Raw genomic sequence first — 17325 nt, 5'->3', positions numbered from 1 at the left:
ATAAGAATATATAATAGATTAAAATTTATAAAAACAAGAAACTATAGAAAATCAAATTTTATAAAGACAATAAAATATAGAAAATCAAATTTAAATTTTCAAAAAATAAAATGATTTCATTAAAAATAAAATCATATAAAAATCCAATTTCTTCTTTTTTAAATAAAAACTTTTCGATTCTTGCTTTAATTTATATATAAAAAAACTCGAAAAAAATCTTAAACTCGTCTTATCAAATACAGAACTTTAAAATTCTCTATATTTTAAAATTCTTAAAACTAAATAAAACTAAAATTACTAGTCTAAAAATGTAACTTAAACCCCTAATTTTATGGATAGATAATCTAGAAATTTGATACATGATACACTTAAAAATATGGTTAAAGGAAAAAAAATTAAAGCTCATTTTTAATTACTGAAGATTAATTCATGTAATATGATTCTTCGAAAATTATTGCTTGTATGACTTTTAAATCTTAAAGTTTTGGTAAAATAAAAGAGATTTTTGAAAAAAAAGCTAGAATTTTATAAAATAAAATTTCAAGCTATAAATAAATTATATATTGAAAAAAAAAAATATATATATTATTTAATTTAAAATATCTAAATTTTATTTTTTTAAAAAACAAAACAAAAAATCTTAAATTAAAAATAATAAATGAAATTATTATTTATAACATTTATATTATTAATAATATAAACATTACAAATACAATACTTAAATATTGTAACAAGCAATGAATTAAAACAAGAAGACATTGAAATAATAAAAAGCAATTAAATAAAATTTAAAAAAGGCTCCGACATAATAAACTTCTAATATAAATCATCCACAATAAAACCCATTAATCCCTAGAATATTCTTTATATTTCTAACTTTCCATTTGATAAATTACAAATAATTAGATGTGGAAATCTACCTGATATTAGTTAAAGAATAGATAATCAATTAGGGTAAAAATTCGAGGCTTATTTTTCAAGCAAAGGTTATGTATTTCCTTTAAATAATACTTAATGTAAAGGCTTTAATGTATTTTATTATAGAAATGCAACAGCAATTATATAAAATGAAGTTTTAGATATAACATAGCTAGCTACTTTATATAAATTTCCTTTTTAAATAAATAATTTTAATCTAAATGAAAAATTTTAAATAACTTTAAATTATTAATAAAACAATACTTATTTAGATCTAAAATGCTTTAAAATTTTAAAAAATATTAATTAATTTAATTTTAATTAATAATTCATACTTTCTATAAATTAATCTTTTTCAATTAATGATTAAGGAAATATTTCGAATATTAAAGAAGAAGAATAATAAGAGATTCAATAATTTTAATTTTAAAAAAGTGCTTTTGGAGATGGTTTGCATTAAAAAGTAAGAATTAATTTTTAATTGAAATTAAAAGAAAATCAAAAAAATTAAAAATGTTCAATTTTGATTCTTGATTATTTAGATAATACTTAGTATGTGGATTAAGATGAATTGTATTTACATGATTAATTTGTAAAAAAAATAAAGATAAAAATATTAATTATTTAAAGAAATTAATTATTAAATTTATAAATATATATATATATTTTAAATTTTTAAATACATATAGAAATTAAAAAATTTTGATTTACTTGAAATTGAAAAACCCTCTTATTTAAGCACTTAATATATCTATATATTAAAATATTAATTTTAAGATGAAAGCATGCATTTTGATCTTAATTATCCTATTCATTATAGATATAGAAGACCTTAATTTTAGCTTTATAAAACAAGCTTTTTGAATATTTAACCGTATTTTTATACTGATTGTTTGAAAAAATAATAACATTAATCTAAAATTGAAGATAAAATAGTAAAAAATATATTTGGTAAACATTTTTAGAGAATCAATGATGATGAATTGAAGTAAATGAGTTTATTAGAAAGATAAATACCAATAGGAAACTTAAAAGACAATGATTATGTACTTATTGTGACTATTTTTACAACTATTATAATGTGTGGATTTTTAACAATATAAATATAAAAAAAACAGTTTAAATAATGAAATATTAAAATAACAAAAAAATGTTTATTTATTTATAAAATAAAATTCTATTATTTAGATAAAATTAAAAATACTATATTTTTTATAATGATAAAATTAATACTAATTTATAATATAAATAATTTATAATATTTTATTTTTAATATATATCTATTTATTTTTTATTACAAAATATATTTATCCTTATTTTTTTCTTTTTAATTTATATATAATTTATTTATTAATAATTACTATAATAAATTATATACATTAGATTTATTTATTAAATACTATAATATATGATTATATATAAATTTATTTTAATTAATAATTTTATTTTATTAAAAAAATATCTATAATATAAAACTTTAATTTATATATAATAAATACCAGAATAATAAATATAATTAAATAAATATAAAAATAAATATATAAAATTAATTTATATTATTTTAAAATATATTTATATTACTATTTTTAATTATATTTTTATTAACATATAATATATTTTTAAATTAATTTTTTCTTTATCAACATTTTATTTTATTTATAATAAAATTAATGTAGTCTTTCATTTATTAATCAATATCAAAATCTTTAGTAATTTTTATATATTTAATGAAAGGTTTTATTAAAAATCTTTTAAATAAAATAAAATAATTCTATTCTTTCATTATTAATTCAAAAAATTCAAGTTCAGACAATTAATTATATAGAAGTTCATTTATTTATTTAAATTAACAATATTTTTTTTTTAATTTTTTATTTGAAGAAATTAATAAAAGAAGACATTTTTTCATTTAAATTAGCTTTTTATTACTTTAATTTTTATTTTTTATCTAATATTTCTTTAATTTATTCAATAATTTTAACTTTTTTTATTACAAAGTTTCAAATTACTATTAAATCTTTTAGTATTCATAAATAATGTATTATTTATTTTATATAAATTAAGTTTCTTATTGTTAATTATTTTGTTTTAATAAGGAATTATTAATTAAATTTCCTTAAAAATTAAATATATTATTTTAATTTTCAGAAATAATTTTTTATTATTACTAAATAAAATCATTTATATTTTGTAATCTATTTACTTGTTTATTTTATTAAATTACTTCTTTATAAAAGTTGTTATTATTACATTAAAATTATTATTATTATTACTATTATATAAAAGAAGATTATATTTCATAGATATTCTATTATTAAATAGGAATATAACTGTCAAGTTAAAAATTATTATTTATTTATTAACAATTAATAAAATTTCCAGGAAGATTTTATACATAAATTAAAGAATCTATTAATTAATAATTAATCATTTTTTCAATTTTATTTTTAGTGTATTATTTATTATTTTTATTTATTTATTTTTAATTTTATTTTATTTATCATTTTTGAATTAAGACGCATATATAATGTATTTCTTTCCAAAACGTTTATAATTAGTTTATATAAAAAAATAGTTAAAAAAACGGATAGAAATTAATTACATTTAAATTTAAAACTATTTAATTAATATTATTATATTTTACAAAACAGTTAAAAAAAAAATTAAAAAAACTAAAACGTAATAAAATTAATAAAAATTGTCTAAAGTTTTATCAAATAAAAACTTAATTTCATGTTTTTTTATTTTTTTAAATAAGATAAGATAAAAACATATATTTTTGTTTGAAAAAATATTGACAGAAATGGGTTAAATTAAATTATTATTATTTTTTTTAAAAAAAAAACGAAAATAATTAAAATTAAAAATAATAAAAGAAATATAATTGATTGAAATATAAAAAAATATAATTGATATAAATATAGAATAAATTAACAATATTTTTAAATAAAAAATAAAAATAAAATATAATATTACCAAATTAACTAATAAAAAAATAAAATATTAACAAACAAACAATATAAAAAAAATATATATATAAATATTAAATAACATTATAACATTTTTTTCTTTTTAATTCTGTAATTTTTTTTACAAAAAACATAATTTAAAAAAAAATATAATACAAAGAAAAAATAAATCATAGTTTTTTATTTTTTTGTATTGAGTTTTTTTTTTTTTTTTTTTAAAAAAAATAAATACAGAAAAAAAATTAACCAAGCTTAAAAGTAATAAAAATATATTATCTAATTATTATTATTAAAAAAACAATAAAAAAAAACAAAATATCATATAATATCTTCATCTTCATCAACAATAAAACTTTTAATATCCGCATCTTCTTCTTCATCTTCATTTTCTTCACTTTCTTCGCTACTCGAGACAATTTCATTATTCATTTTTTTCAACCTTTTTTATTCGGCAATAATTCTCAATCTTTTTTCTTCTTCTAAATCTTCTTTTTAACCAATAAGTTTTGACTAAAATTCTTCGTAAGCCATTCTTCCAAAATTACTCTCAAAAATTTACTCATTATCTCTAATTTTAGCTTTTTATCTTAATTTATCTTTATTAATAATTTTATATAATTCCTTTTACGCTTCATCATCTTCTTCATCTAAATCTTCTTCATCTTCAGTTCGAACCACAAATCCATCCTCATAGTCATAGTCATCTTCAATTTCGACTCTTTATTTCCTTTATTGCATTTATTATTGTCTTTGTCTATTTTAATTTTATTGTTGTTTTATTTTTTTAGCTTTTTAGATTTCTTATAATTTCTAATTTATTTTTATAAGAGCAGCTTTATATCTTTTCATTACATCTTATTGTTAGGAATTTAACCTTTTCATACTTTTTAATTTATTTATTATTTTTTACAAGTATTATTATTTTTGGAAAATATTTAAGTTCTTAAACATTTATTATTTACTTTATTATGAATCATTTTTTAAATATTATTATTTTAATAATTTGGAGTTCTCTATGATTGTTATTGTACAAATGGTTTTTGCTCTAGCTTTTATATGTTTTTTAATCCTATTTAGATTAATTTTAGTTTTATGTTAATTTATAATATCTTATAATTATTATTATTATTATTATTATTATTATTATTATTATTATTATTATTATTATTATTATTATTATTATTTTATTATTATTTTTATTATTATTAGATTGTTATTATTAAGTTTTATTTCTCATTAATTTGTTTTTGTTTTTGTTCGTTAGTATATTATTATTTTTTTTTTTTAATACATTTTCAATTTGTAGTACTTTTTTTATATTTCATCGTTTTAATTTCCAGTTTTAATTTTTTAATGCTTGATCTAATTTTAATATTTAGTCTTTTAAAGGAAATTAAGATAATCTTTTTTATTAATTATTATTTTAATTTTATGGCTATAATTACTATGATTATTATTGTTAAATTTTTATTATTATTATTACTATTATTACTATTATTACTATTATTACTATTATTATTATTATTATTATTATTATTATTATTATTATTATTATTATTATATTTATTATTTTTAATATTATGTATTTTATTTTGATTTTTTTATTTATATTTTTTGAGTTTTATCATCATTTTATTATTACTATTATTATTAATTAAATTAATTTTAATTTTGTTTTATTTATATATTTTAATTTTATTCAGATTTTTATTAAATTTATATATTTTGCTGTTTTTATTGCAAATTTTATTATATTTTTTAATTTTATTTATTTTTTTAGACAATTTCTATATTTGTTTTTTATTTATTTTATTAATTTTATTCTTTTTATTGTTGACTTTATTATTAATTTGACTTTTATTAAATTTATTTTTAATTATTTTCTTATATTTTTTAATTATTTAATAAATTATTATTTTTTGAATTTTTATATTAATATTATTTATTATTTTTGTCTTTTTCTGATTTTTATATATTTTTCTATTCATATTCTTTTTATTTTAATTGTTATTAATTTTTATCTTAAAACTTTTATTCATATTTTTTAATTTTTTCCTTTTCATTTTAATTTTACTTTGAAATACTTTCATCTTAATCAACTTTAATCTTTTTTTTATAAGAATTTCAAAATCTTCATTTTCTTAAATTTATTATTCTTTATGATGATTATTTTATACAAATTATTTTTCTTATTATTATATTTATTTAATTTAGTTTTTTAAATCTATTTATTTATCTTTTTATATATTATTTTAATGTTTTAACATTTCTTTTTAAATATTCTTTCCTATTATAATTAATATTATTATTTAATGTATTAATTTATATATTTTTTTAATTCTTATTTGAATTATAATTTTACTTACTCTAGTTTATTTCTTGTTCAATATTTAATTAGTCTTCAATTTAATCAGACTGCTTTCTTACTAATTAAAGTAATGACATTATATGTAAATATTATTTTTTATTTGTATGCAAAAAAATATTTTTTTAAAAAAAAATATTAATTATTAAATATGATTTTTTTTTTCTCAAGATAAAAATCAACAAATATTATAAATAAATTTATAAAGTAAAAAAAATAAAATAAAAAAAAAAAAAAGTTTTTATATTTTATATAAAAAAGAATAAAAAATAATACATATAAATTTAATTTAGCAAAAATAGTTAAAAAATGTATAAATAATATAAAAAAATAATTTGAAAAAACAAAATATAATTTCAAAATATATTTAATAATAATACAAAATATGCTTATTTATTTATATATAATATAAATAGAATTAATAGAATTAGAAAATTTTTTATAAATTTAAAAATAATAATAAAAAAATAATGATATAAATAAAAAATATATATATATTATCTTATATATATATATTTATATATTTTTATTTTTATATTATTATTTTTACCTTATTTTACATTTTATTTTTGAATATATTACTATTAATATATTTATATTTATTATAAAACAAAAAGATAAGTTATTTATTTTATCTTTTTTTTTAATAATAAAATAATTATAGAAAACATAATAAATTTTTAGAACAATACATTTTATTTAGTTACTTAACAATTATTTTTATTTATTCTAAAATTTTTATTATTAATTATTTAAGAAAATATAATATAAAATATTTTTTTTTTTTTCAAAATATAAATTAATATATAAATTATAGTTTTATTTATAAATTATATAAATTTATTATATTATTTTTTAAAATATAATTTTCTTTATTTTTTTATTAATAACTATTTTAATATATTTGATTTTTTTGTTATTAGTTTTAATTTTATATATTATTTATTTTTCTTATCTTTAATTTTATTAACAATTATTATAAATTCAAATTTAAATACTAAAATTATTAATATAATATTAAATTTGCTTCCGTAAATTTTTATAATGTAACTAACTCTATCAAATGATTATTAAAAAATATTTATGTTATAAACGTTGTTTAGATTTTTTTTTTTAAATATTTTAATTATTAATATTCATAATTATAATTTTTAATTTCATAAAAAAAAATTATTATATTAATATTATATTTAATTATATTTAGATGAAATATTTATTCAGAGCATTTATAATACTAATAAATATAAAATTATATATAAAACAATTTTAAAATAATATATAAATTTAATATATTTAAACTTATATTTTAATAAATCTTTAATTAATAAATATTTTCAATATTATAATATACGATTAGTAAAATATAGCTTAAAGGACTGTAAAAATATTTAAATGAAATTAATAAAAATAAAAAAAGAAAAGAAAAAAAGTAAACATAATAAAAAATAATACATATAATTTTTTAATATCCAAAAATATAAAAAACACAAATGTCTAAACCACAACAATAAAATATAGAAAAATCATAGTAAAATAACGAAAATAAATAAAAGCTCACCTAAGAAGAGCTCGAGAAAAAATGGAATTAAAGAATACTTACCGAATCTGGTTTAACAAAGGAATAATTTTACGAAAACATAACAAAATTATAATCAGAAGTCGACACAAAAAATAAAGAAGGAGAACAAAAATTCTTAGATCATGAAAATTTAAAAAAAATATAATCCGCAAAATCGAAAGAACATAGATATAAATATGAAATTGAAGATTAAAAAATACCAATAGATGGCGATTTTGTTGCAGGATCATAAATTTTTACAACTTAATGTTAATCATGTCATTCTTTAGAAAAAGATAATGCTGGAAGAAAGACTAGTGGACCTGGATTAGGACTTATTTATGGTAGAAGGGCAGGAGCTGATTATTATTATAATTATACCCCGGCATTAACTTATTCTTCTCATATTTGGAATACAAGAAATCTTTTTTATTTTTTATAAAATCCTAAAAATTTCATAAAAGGATGCAAATGTGAAATAAAAAATGGAGGTATTTAGAGTGAAGAAGAAAGATCAGATTTAGTAGCTTTTTTAAAAATATTTACTAAGGAATTTAGCGAAAATTTAAGAATTAAAGCTGTTAAAACTTATGGAGCTGATTACATTAATATTAATGCTGAAACTGAAGACTTATTACAAAAAGAAAAAACAAGAAGAAATTAAAAAAAATGAAAATTTTTGTTAAAATAAAAATATGTATAATATATCTATTAATAATATATATAAATATATAAATATATAAATATATAAATAATAATATATATATTTATATTTATATTTAATTATATTTAGATTTTTATTTATTTATATATAATAAAAAATATTATAATTATATTTTTTAATTTTATATTTATAAATATTTATGTATATATTTAATAAAGATAATATTTTTATATATTTATATTTATTTTGTTTTTTAAAAATAATTACCTTATATATATATAATTATTTTTTTTGAATAAATTAAATATATATAGTATTTTTTAAAATAATTTAATTTTTTTTCTATTATTTATTATTATTTATTATAAAATTATTTTTATTATCATTTTTTATAAATAAATTTTTTATATTATTATTGTGATTAAAATAATAATAAAATAATTATGCAAAATTAAAAAAGCTATAAAAATCAATAAAATATTCTTAAAAGTGATATTATATTATCTAAATAATTCACAAGTCCGTTTAAAATTAATTCACTATTTAGTACAAATTTTAATTCCAAATTTTAATCAGAAAATAAAGATAATAAAAGAAGAATAAAAAGCATTTGTGGTCATTTAAGTTCTAAAACAACTCCACTTTTAGTTAGTACCAATAAAAATGAAGATAATTGTTAATAATTAAAATAAAATTTAGAAATTTATCATGATGAGGCTTTTAAGTTTTTGTTATTATTAAATACTAATACACATAAATTATTAGAACTAGAAAACCAATAAAAAACGCAAAAGAAATAAAATTTAAATTAAATTAAAAAAACATAGAATTTTATAAAATCTAATTAATTAAATAATAAAGAAACTTTAAAATCAAATTAAATTCTTTCAATATAATCTATTATTGCAAAAACTTTTTATGAAAATTTTAAAATATAGACAAATTTATGAAACTATCATTAATTTTTAGTTAAAAACTTTTATTTTTATTTATTTTGTTTTAAATATATATATATAAATTTTGATAAGTATTTGTTAAAAATTTAACTAATATGGACTAGAATTTATTTAATATGTATATACATTTTAAATATCTTATTATTTATTTAAATTTTTTAATAAAATTCAATTTATTTATTAAAATTTCATAGTTATTTCACTATTTATTTTAGTTTATTTTTGAATGAAAAAAAAAATTAAATAATCCGAAAATAAGAATTATTAAATTATATATAATATTATTATAAAAATATATAAACAAATAGTTAATTACTTTTTTTAATATTAATTTATTAATATCTAAATTATTAATAATTTATATATAAAAAAATAAATTATATATATTTTATTATATATTTTATAATTTTAAATTAATATATTAAATAAATATACAATATATAAATTAAATAAATATAATAATAACAATAATATTAATAAGATTATTAATATAATAATAAAAATAAATCATTCACTTTAACTAATTGTAATTATTATATTATTATTAATTTATTTTTCTCTAATTTTTTTAATTTAAACAATAATATTTATTAATATTTTTTATTTAATATTTAAATATTATTATTATTAATTATTTTATTATTATAATTAGTATATTTTATTAAATTCATTGTTTTATTAATATTATAATTTTTTGTTACAGCACATCTAAAATGATTAATCTCGTGTTAATATTAATCAGCAATTAAATATTTAACTACTGGAACTCTTTAGTCTATTTATTATTTATCATTTACCTAAATATTATCATATTTTTCGTTTGTTATTTATTATATATTATTTCTATTAGTCTATCCTATAAACTAATTAGGATTTATGTCATTTTATAATTATCTTTTTCTTTTTCTTTTTTAAATTTTTTGCAGTATTAATCTTATAATTATTTAGCAATAAAATAGGATAATAAAATAGGAAATAACACCAATCCAGCAAACATAAATATTAATGATAAAAAAGTCATAAAATTTTTTAGTACTTTATTTCTTATTCTTAAGCTTTTTCTATTTAATTTAATTTTTTTATTTTAAATAAAATAAAATAATAAATTTATATTTTTTTATATAATAAATAATTTACTTAATAGCTTTAATTCCATATTTAAATGATATAAAAAAGTAGACATAAAATGGAATACTTAGTACTATAAAAATCAAATAAATAAATGTTAAAAATCTTATTAAATAGACTTTATATAAAGGCCAATCTTATCTTGAAGAATACTATTTGCATCCTAAAGGATTTAAATTTTCATAATGACCATATTCATATTTCGATTTACAAATCCAACAGAATTCATATTAACAAATACTTATAAAAAAAAATTATGGATATATATTTAATTTATGAATATTTATTTTTTAAATACATGCATTTCATGTGGTTACATCCTGATTATTTCTCTATATTTATATTACAATTAGGACATGTAGTACTTAAGCCTTTCTTAATAATTATTTTAATAGAATCATTTTATTTATTATTAGAACAAGTAGTATTAGGATGCCATATTTGAAGGCATTTTGTACATATATTTGTATTACATAAATTACATGGTTAGTATTTTTTAGTTTTTTATATAATTATATAACCGTCACAATTAGGAGTTTAACATGGTTTACTATTTGGTATTTTTAAAATTTATTATGTATTATATATACTTTTATATCTTTAAATATAATTCTATAAATTTTTTTCTAAGAACAATAATATTTCATCATGACTGAAATAATTATTACAATGCTAATCTTAGCATTTGATTTATTCAACCTTTTTTTTATTTAAAAATCATTATTAATAATAAGAAAAAAGAAAAAATTAATTTTACATTTAATAAATCTATTTTATATTAAAGATAATTAATAGTACATTAAATACAAAAACTATGAAGACACTTTGAATTTTAATAAAATGTTTCTTTTTATTCTAAGCAAATAATACATTGAATTAATTTGATTTAATTTAATTTATTTTCTTCTTTTTTATAGTCTTAGTTTAGTTCTGATTTATTTTAGGACTCTAACTACTAATTTGTATCATATTTTTGATGAATTTAGTTAATAATATTATTAATTATATCTTATTCATTACTTATATTTATATCTTATTTAGTATAAAGATTAATTATTGGGTCGAATTATTGTTCGTTATAACCTTTTTTGATAAAATTATATATTTCATTTTTTAAATAAAAAATTATTACCTTTGTCTATTAATATTTTCCTAATTGTTAGTAAATTAATGTCAATAATATGGTTAGATTAATTATTTTCCAAATAAACTTTTTATTTATTGTTATTTTATTAGCAATATTTATCTATATTATTATTTCCTTCATCTGGTATTTACAAATCAGACATTTATTTATTTTTATATAGGTATTTAATTAAGGATATTTAAAAAAATAATTAAAGTTTTTTTAATTTAAAAGATTATATTTTATTACATATATTTTCATTTTGCTATAAAATTATAATAGCTACATTGGGAAAAATATATTTAAAGAATTATTAAATATTATAATTTATTCTTTATATCAGAAATTTATTAAAACTAAATTTAAATTATTTAAAAATATATATTAGTGATATATATTATAGTACAATTTTTCTTTAATTATTATTTTTTTATAAAATAGATAGTAATTTTTATTTATTTTAATTGTTTTTTTTGGTTTTTAAATTATTTTTATTTTCATATCTTTTTTATATTTTGTATATTATATTTTCTACTAAATTTTAAATTTTCTACTAAATTTTACCAAAAAATGATATTTTTAATAAAAATTTTAACGAAATTATTATTAGTTTTTTGTTTAAAAAAAAACAATTCAAAATAACAATTTTTTTTTTAATAAAAACAATTTCATTATTTTTTCTTTTATTATTATGTCAAATAAAAATACTTTTTCTTTATCCGAATAAACTTTTAGTTAAATTAACAAAAATTAAACTATTCTAAATCTAGATTTTAAAGAAGGTTGTTTTAAAGATTTCATAAAAGCAGTTTCCTATTATAATAGAACACTTCTATAAAATTCAGAAGTATTAATCTTAATAAGAAAATAATTCCTTTATTTTATACTAGAACCTATTGACGAGAACCAAATTTAACTATATTTTTTTAATCAAAGATATTAATAACATTAGTTAAGATTGGAAAATTCTTATTTTTTAAAAAACTCTAATGAAATCCCAGATAATATATAGTACTGCTTTAAATTTTAAAGTTTTTAAAATTTCGTAAATAATATTTAAGATATAAAAGATTTTAATAATATAAAACTTGAATTTATACAAGATAATCAAATTATTTTTTATTACAAATTAATAGTAAATTAAATAAACTTTAATGGTTAGTAATAATCTTAATTATATTTAATAATAAAGCAAATTAATTTAAAAAATTTCATAAATGATAATAGATTTATACTTATACCAATTAAAATATTACTTGAATTAATTTTATTATAAAATAATAGTGATAAAGAGAATATTTATTTTAGTTTTACATATATTGAGGAAATTATCCATTTAGAAATTAATACTAATAAACCAAATAAAATTTAATTTTAATTTCAAATGAAATAAAATAATAATAATCAATCATACATATAATATAGTTAAAACTAAGAAAAGAAAAACTTTAATTTATGTCCAGATTAATTCAATATTTTTTATAAAATGTTAAAACCTTTTAAAGATTTATAATTTGGTTTAACTGATGAAAATCATTTAATCTGTAAATAAATATTTTAAAATAATCTAGAATACGGTCAGTTCTGTGTTTTATTTACGAATAATATAATTAAAAAGACATAAGACTTTTAATCAGATTACTAACAATGTTCATAATATTCATAAATTTGATAATATTTAATATAAAAATATTTTTATAATAATTTAATTTAATAAATATTGTATTTATTTAAAATGTTTATTTATAAATTATATTTAAAATAATATATAATTTATATAAATAAAAATAAATATAAATATAAAAACATAAAATTAAATATATATATAATTATTATAATTATAAACTCAAATATTTTTCTTTTATTTTCTTTTTATTTCTTTTTTTTTATCTTTTTTTATAGTAATAAAAAATATTTTTTTTTCAATAAAAATAAAAATAAAAAAATGTTGAATTAACATAATTAATTAATTATTTATTTTGTGATTTTTTAGGTTTTATATTTAAAGAATAAATTTTTATATTCAAAATATTGTATAAGAAATATTTAAATATGAATAATAATTATAAAAATATTTAAATATGAATAATAATATCAAAAATATGTTTTTTCTTTAGATGATACTGTAAATGATAATCTAACTTTTTATATTACTAAAATAGACAATACATTTATCAATATTATTTTTATATAAATAATCTATATATATGAAAAAAATGCTATTAAATTTTAATTAGCAAAGATAATACACATTATTATATTATTTAAATGCAATTATGAAAGAAGCTTTATGAATTTATTTGCGTTTAAAAAATCTATTTATCAAGATAAAAATAAAATATATTAAATTTTTCCTCAATCATTATTTAAATATTTAAAGATGTATTAATTAACATTATAATATTAATTTTACTTATATTTTTAATTAATATAATTTAGGACATTGAAATTGTATAAGATATGACATAAATGGAAAATATAATTTTAATTTAATATTTTATTAAGACTTTTGAATTTAAATATTATCCTAAATATAAATGATTTATTCTGCAACTTTTCTGGCTAAAAGCTCTTCATATATTAAGAATTAATTTGAAAATAAAAAGTAAATAAAATAAAAAAGTTTAGGTTTATTAGATATAGTTTTTTGTTATATATATATTTATTTTTATTAGTTTAAAAAATTATGTCCAAATAATATGAAAATAATTATTAGAATATAAACAATAAATTGATTATATTTTTTTTTATATTTAATCTATAAATTAACAAAAAAAACCGAATAAAAAAAAAAAAAATATTTTCATAACATTAAAACATTTATTTACATCATTTAAATATGAATTTATTTTAAATACATATTTATTAATTATTATTATTATTTTTTTTGTTAAAAAAAAAAAAAAAATAATATTTAATATTTTTTTTTTTTTTTTTTTTTAACAAAAAAAAAAAATAAAAAATAAAGAATTTATTCATTTATTTTTGTTTCTATTTCTTATTCGTAAAGAAGGTAATTTATCTATACAAGAAGGATCTTCTAATGCTTTTTAATAATTTTCAAGTATTTTCAAATGAGTTTATTAATCAATAATTTAGCTATTATTTATCCATTCCTAAGAATGATACTTAATGAAATATTAAATAAAAATATTAAGGTCTGATTTGAATAATTTAATAATCATTTTGTTATTATATTTATTTTACTTTTCTATTTCGTTTAGCTATAAAATATATTTATTTATATAATATTCATTTAAATTAGGATCTTCTTTAATTAATCTCATTTTTGTTTAGTTACTTTTTAGAAATCTACTAAATCCTTTTACGAAATTTTTAACAACGTTTTTCCTTTCACATTTCTGTTTCTTTTTTTATTATTAATTTAATTATTATTATTCTTATTATTATTATTATAACTATTATTATATCTATTATTATTTATATATTTAATATGTATCTTCATTATATTAATTTTAATTAAAATTTTTTGAAGATTAGATAGAAATAATGTCTTATGACTCATTATTTTCGATAAAGCTTTTTTCCTTCTCAATTGAAATTGTACTACGTGAGATATTTTTATTATTATTTATCCCAAAATCACCCAATATTATTGTCAATATTAATTATTTTTCTATGTTTGAAAATTAGAAAATATATTTTAATTAGATTTCGTCTTAATAATATTTAGCGTCGCAAAAACAAAAATATTATAGTTATTTTTCTGTAGAAGTGTTTTCAATAGATGTCATTTTGTAATTTATTTAACAATTCTAGTTTAAAAAATATACTGGATGATGTGTATTGAGTGATTGGATTTATATCTAGGCTTCTGGTTTTTTATCTTAATATTAAATTATATGTTCGTAGTATATAAAGTTTTGTTTGCTTAAGATTTGGATTAATATTTTGTTTTTTTCTAAAGATTTGAAAATCGGAACTATTTGAATTTCTGTTTATTAATTATTTATAGCCTATAAATTAGCTACTTCTTAAATTTTAATTTAAAATTATTTAGTAGATATATCATATTTTTTCATTTTTATTTTATTTTAAATTTAATTTAATTTTTATTTTTATTTTTAGTTTTTTTTTTTTTTATAATTTTTTTTAGAAAAATAAGTATTTTTTATTTTTTTTAGCTTTTATTTAATTAAAATAAATTTTCTAATTTATATATATATAATATTAATATTTTTTTTATTTAGTTATAATTAAAAAAAAAAAATAGAGGGAACAAATAAGAATAAAAAAAAAAAATACAATATATATGGTTTTTATAAAAAATAGATAAAAATAAATAAATAAAACAATATAAGAATAATTATAAAAACTATAATAATAAATTATTTAAATAAAAATTTTCATTAAAAAAAAAATGAAGGTATTAATATAATCAAAAATCATAATATCTTGTTTAATTAATTATTATAAAATAATATATATTTTATATTTTATTTCTTTTATTAATACAAATTAAATATAAATAAGAAAAAAAGAAAATAATCTACAAAATAAACTGAGTAATATTAAAAATAAAAATATATTTTATATTATAATAAATATAATAATATAAAAAATAATATTAATATTAAAATAATTTAAATTATATTTTTTATTATTATTAAAATTTTATATTTTCAATCATTTTATTATTGTATATAATAATTTGGAATAATTGTCTATTTTTAAATTAATAATATATTATTTTTTTTTATATGTATTTTAATTAATAATATATATTTTATTTATTTTATTAGCTATTTTTTTAATATATTTTAATTTAAATTATTATTTCTATTTTATATTAATATTATTATATATTTATTAGACAATTTAACTATAATTCTAACTTTTATTATTAATTTATTATTTACATGTTTAATAGCTAATGCAAATTCTAAATTTATAATATATGTATTTATTATTAATTTTTAATATAATTATATAAAATACTTTTATTTTTTATTTTAAATAAATTGCGTTTATTTTATTTCAAATATTTTCCTCCTTTTAAATTTATAGAAATTAATTAATTTTATTTTATATTCTTCTTATAATTTATATTAAGTTGAATAATAATTATCTTAATTTCTTAATAATACCTTTATTTTATAATTTTTAAATCTAAAATTTATATTTTTTTAGATTGATTCCAAAAAAAAAAGAAAATTTAGTCAATATATAAATTAATAGATTATAATTTTATATATAATTAAATGCTTTATTTTTATCTTGCTTAAAATTTTGATATTATCCTTATTTATTTAATTATAATTAATCATATTATTTATAATAATAGATATCGGTATTTACTAATTTCTATATTATATCTAATTCTTTTTTTTTGAAAAATATCTTTATTATCCTATTTATAGTGTTTGTTTTTATCTTAGACTTATTTAACCATTTCATTAAGATTATTAATAGATTTTTTTTCAATAATATATTATGTTCTAATTATTAATTTATTTTATCTTTTATTTCTTATTTTTTCATATTTTTAATAATTATTACAATTTCATAATCTTAAGACAATAAACTAAATTTAAATTTATCCTAATATAAATATATATTTTAAATAAGAAAATATATATATATATATATATATATATATATATATATATATATTATTATA

The 17325-nt window shown here is 13.0% G+C and overlaps 3 protein-coding genes across 3 annotated transcripts, besides 47 other annotated features; 1 reads left to right on the top strand and 2 right to left on the bottom strand. All coding sequences in view use genetic code 6, as the record gives it.

Moving 5' to 3' along the window:
- Positions 1-24: 24 nt before the first annotated feature.
- Positions 25-92: a microsatellite.
- Positions 93-2073: 1981 nt separating this feature from the next.
- Positions 2074-2146: a microsatellite.
- Positions 2129-2185: a microsatellite.
- Positions 2168-2210: a microsatellite.
- A 126-nt stretch (positions 2211-2336) lies between these two features.
- Positions 2337-2372: a microsatellite.
- Positions 2373-2423: 51 nt separating this feature from the next.
- Positions 2424-2465: a microsatellite.
- A 10-nt stretch (positions 2466-2475) lies between these two features.
- Positions 2476-2522: a microsatellite.
- Positions 2523-3359: 837 nt separating this feature from the next.
- Positions 3360-3419: a microsatellite.
- Positions 3420-3782: 363 nt separating this feature from the next.
- Positions 3783-3841: a microsatellite.
- A 171-nt stretch (positions 3842-4012) lies between these two features.
- Positions 4013-4055: a microsatellite.
- A 150-nt stretch (positions 4056-4205) lies between these two features.
- IMG5_007230 (hypothetical protein) lies at positions 4206-4668 on the bottom strand (the record flags this gene model as incomplete). Its single annotated transcript, XM_004039819.1, has 1 exon — positions 4206-4668. A coding segment is annotated over one exon (462 nt), but the record flags the coding sequence as incomplete, so codon positions are not given.
- Positions 4450-4487: a microsatellite.
- Positions 4669-4997: 329 nt separating the features above from the next.
- Positions 4998-5109: a microsatellite.
- A 227-nt stretch (positions 5110-5336) lies between these two features.
- Positions 5337-5540: a microsatellite.
- Positions 5466-5510: a microsatellite.
- A 15-nt stretch (positions 5541-5555) lies between the features above and the next one.
- Positions 5556-5614: a microsatellite.
- A 15-nt stretch (positions 5615-5629) lies between these two features.
- Positions 5630-5664: a microsatellite.
- Positions 5665-5773: 109 nt separating this feature from the next.
- Positions 5774-5838: a microsatellite.
- Positions 5775-5831: a microsatellite.
- A 616-nt stretch (positions 5839-6454) lies between the features above and the next one.
- Positions 6455-6488: a microsatellite.
- Positions 6489-6739: 251 nt separating this feature from the next.
- Positions 6740-6790: a microsatellite.
- Positions 6742-6801: a microsatellite.
- Positions 6802-7044: 243 nt separating this feature from the next.
- Positions 7045-7097: a microsatellite.
- Positions 7085-7139: a microsatellite.
- A 603-nt stretch (positions 7140-7742) lies between these two features.
- IMG5_007220 (hypothetical protein) lies at positions 7743-8483 on the top strand (the record flags this gene model as incomplete). The annotated part of the gene is made up of 1 exon (XM_004039818.1): positions 7743-8483. One exon carries the CDS (start codon positions 7743-7745, stop codon positions 8481-8483), a length of 741 nt encoding a protein of 246 aa, XP_004039866.1.
- A 10-nt stretch (positions 8484-8493) lies between these two features.
- Positions 8494-8576: a microsatellite.
- Positions 8525-8576: a microsatellite.
- Positions 8531-8583: a microsatellite.
- Positions 8568-8615: a microsatellite.
- Positions 8569-8624: a microsatellite.
- Positions 8573-8621: a microsatellite.
- A 193-nt stretch (positions 8625-8817) lies between the features above and the next one.
- Positions 8818-8870: a microsatellite.
- Positions 8871-8975: 105 nt separating this feature from the next.
- On the bottom strand, positions 8976-9449 carry IMG5_007210 (hypothetical protein; the record flags this gene model as incomplete). The annotated part of the gene is made up of 1 exon (XM_004039817.1): positions 8976-9449. A coding segment is annotated over one exon (462 nt), but the record flags the coding sequence as incomplete, so codon positions are not given.
- Positions 9450-9582: 133 nt separating this feature from the next.
- Positions 9583-9618: a microsatellite.
- A 133-nt stretch (positions 9619-9751) lies between these two features.
- Positions 9752-9786: a microsatellite.
- A 52-nt stretch (positions 9787-9838) lies between these two features.
- Positions 9839-9888: a microsatellite.
- Positions 9889-10011: 123 nt separating this feature from the next.
- Positions 10012-10081: a microsatellite.
- Positions 10042-10118: a microsatellite.
- Positions 10047-10094: a microsatellite.
- Positions 10119-10379: 261 nt separating the features above from the next.
- Positions 10380-10409: a microsatellite.
- Positions 10410-12210: 1801 nt separating this feature from the next.
- Positions 12211-12247: a microsatellite.
- Positions 12248-13467: 1220 nt separating this feature from the next.
- Positions 13468-13506: a microsatellite.
- A 31-nt stretch (positions 13507-13537) lies between these two features.
- Positions 13538-13582: a microsatellite.
- A 136-nt stretch (positions 13583-13718) lies between these two features.
- Positions 13719-13788: a microsatellite.
- Positions 13789-15058: 1270 nt separating this feature from the next.
- Positions 15059-15126: a microsatellite.
- A 593-nt stretch (positions 15127-15719) lies between these two features.
- Positions 15720-15789: a microsatellite.
- Positions 15790-15977: 188 nt separating this feature from the next.
- Positions 15978-16037: a microsatellite.
- Positions 16038-16370: 333 nt separating this feature from the next.
- Positions 16371-16444: a microsatellite.
- Positions 16374-16434: a microsatellite.
- Positions 16445-17276: 832 nt separating the features above from the next.
- Positions 17277-17318: a microsatellite.
- Positions 17319-17325: the final 7 nt, after the last annotated feature.

Source organism: Ichthyophthirius multifiliis, assembly GCF_000220395.1.
Source record: "Ichthyophthirius multifiliis unplaced genomic scaffold scaff_1120509249474, whole genome shotgun sequence".
Lineage (NCBI taxonomy): Eukaryota > Ciliophora > Oligohymenophorea > Hymenostomatida > Ichthyophthirius > Ichthyophthirius multifiliis.
The sequence above is the reverse complement of the archived record's forward strand: the minus strand, read 5'-3'. Positions and strand labels throughout refer to the sequence as shown.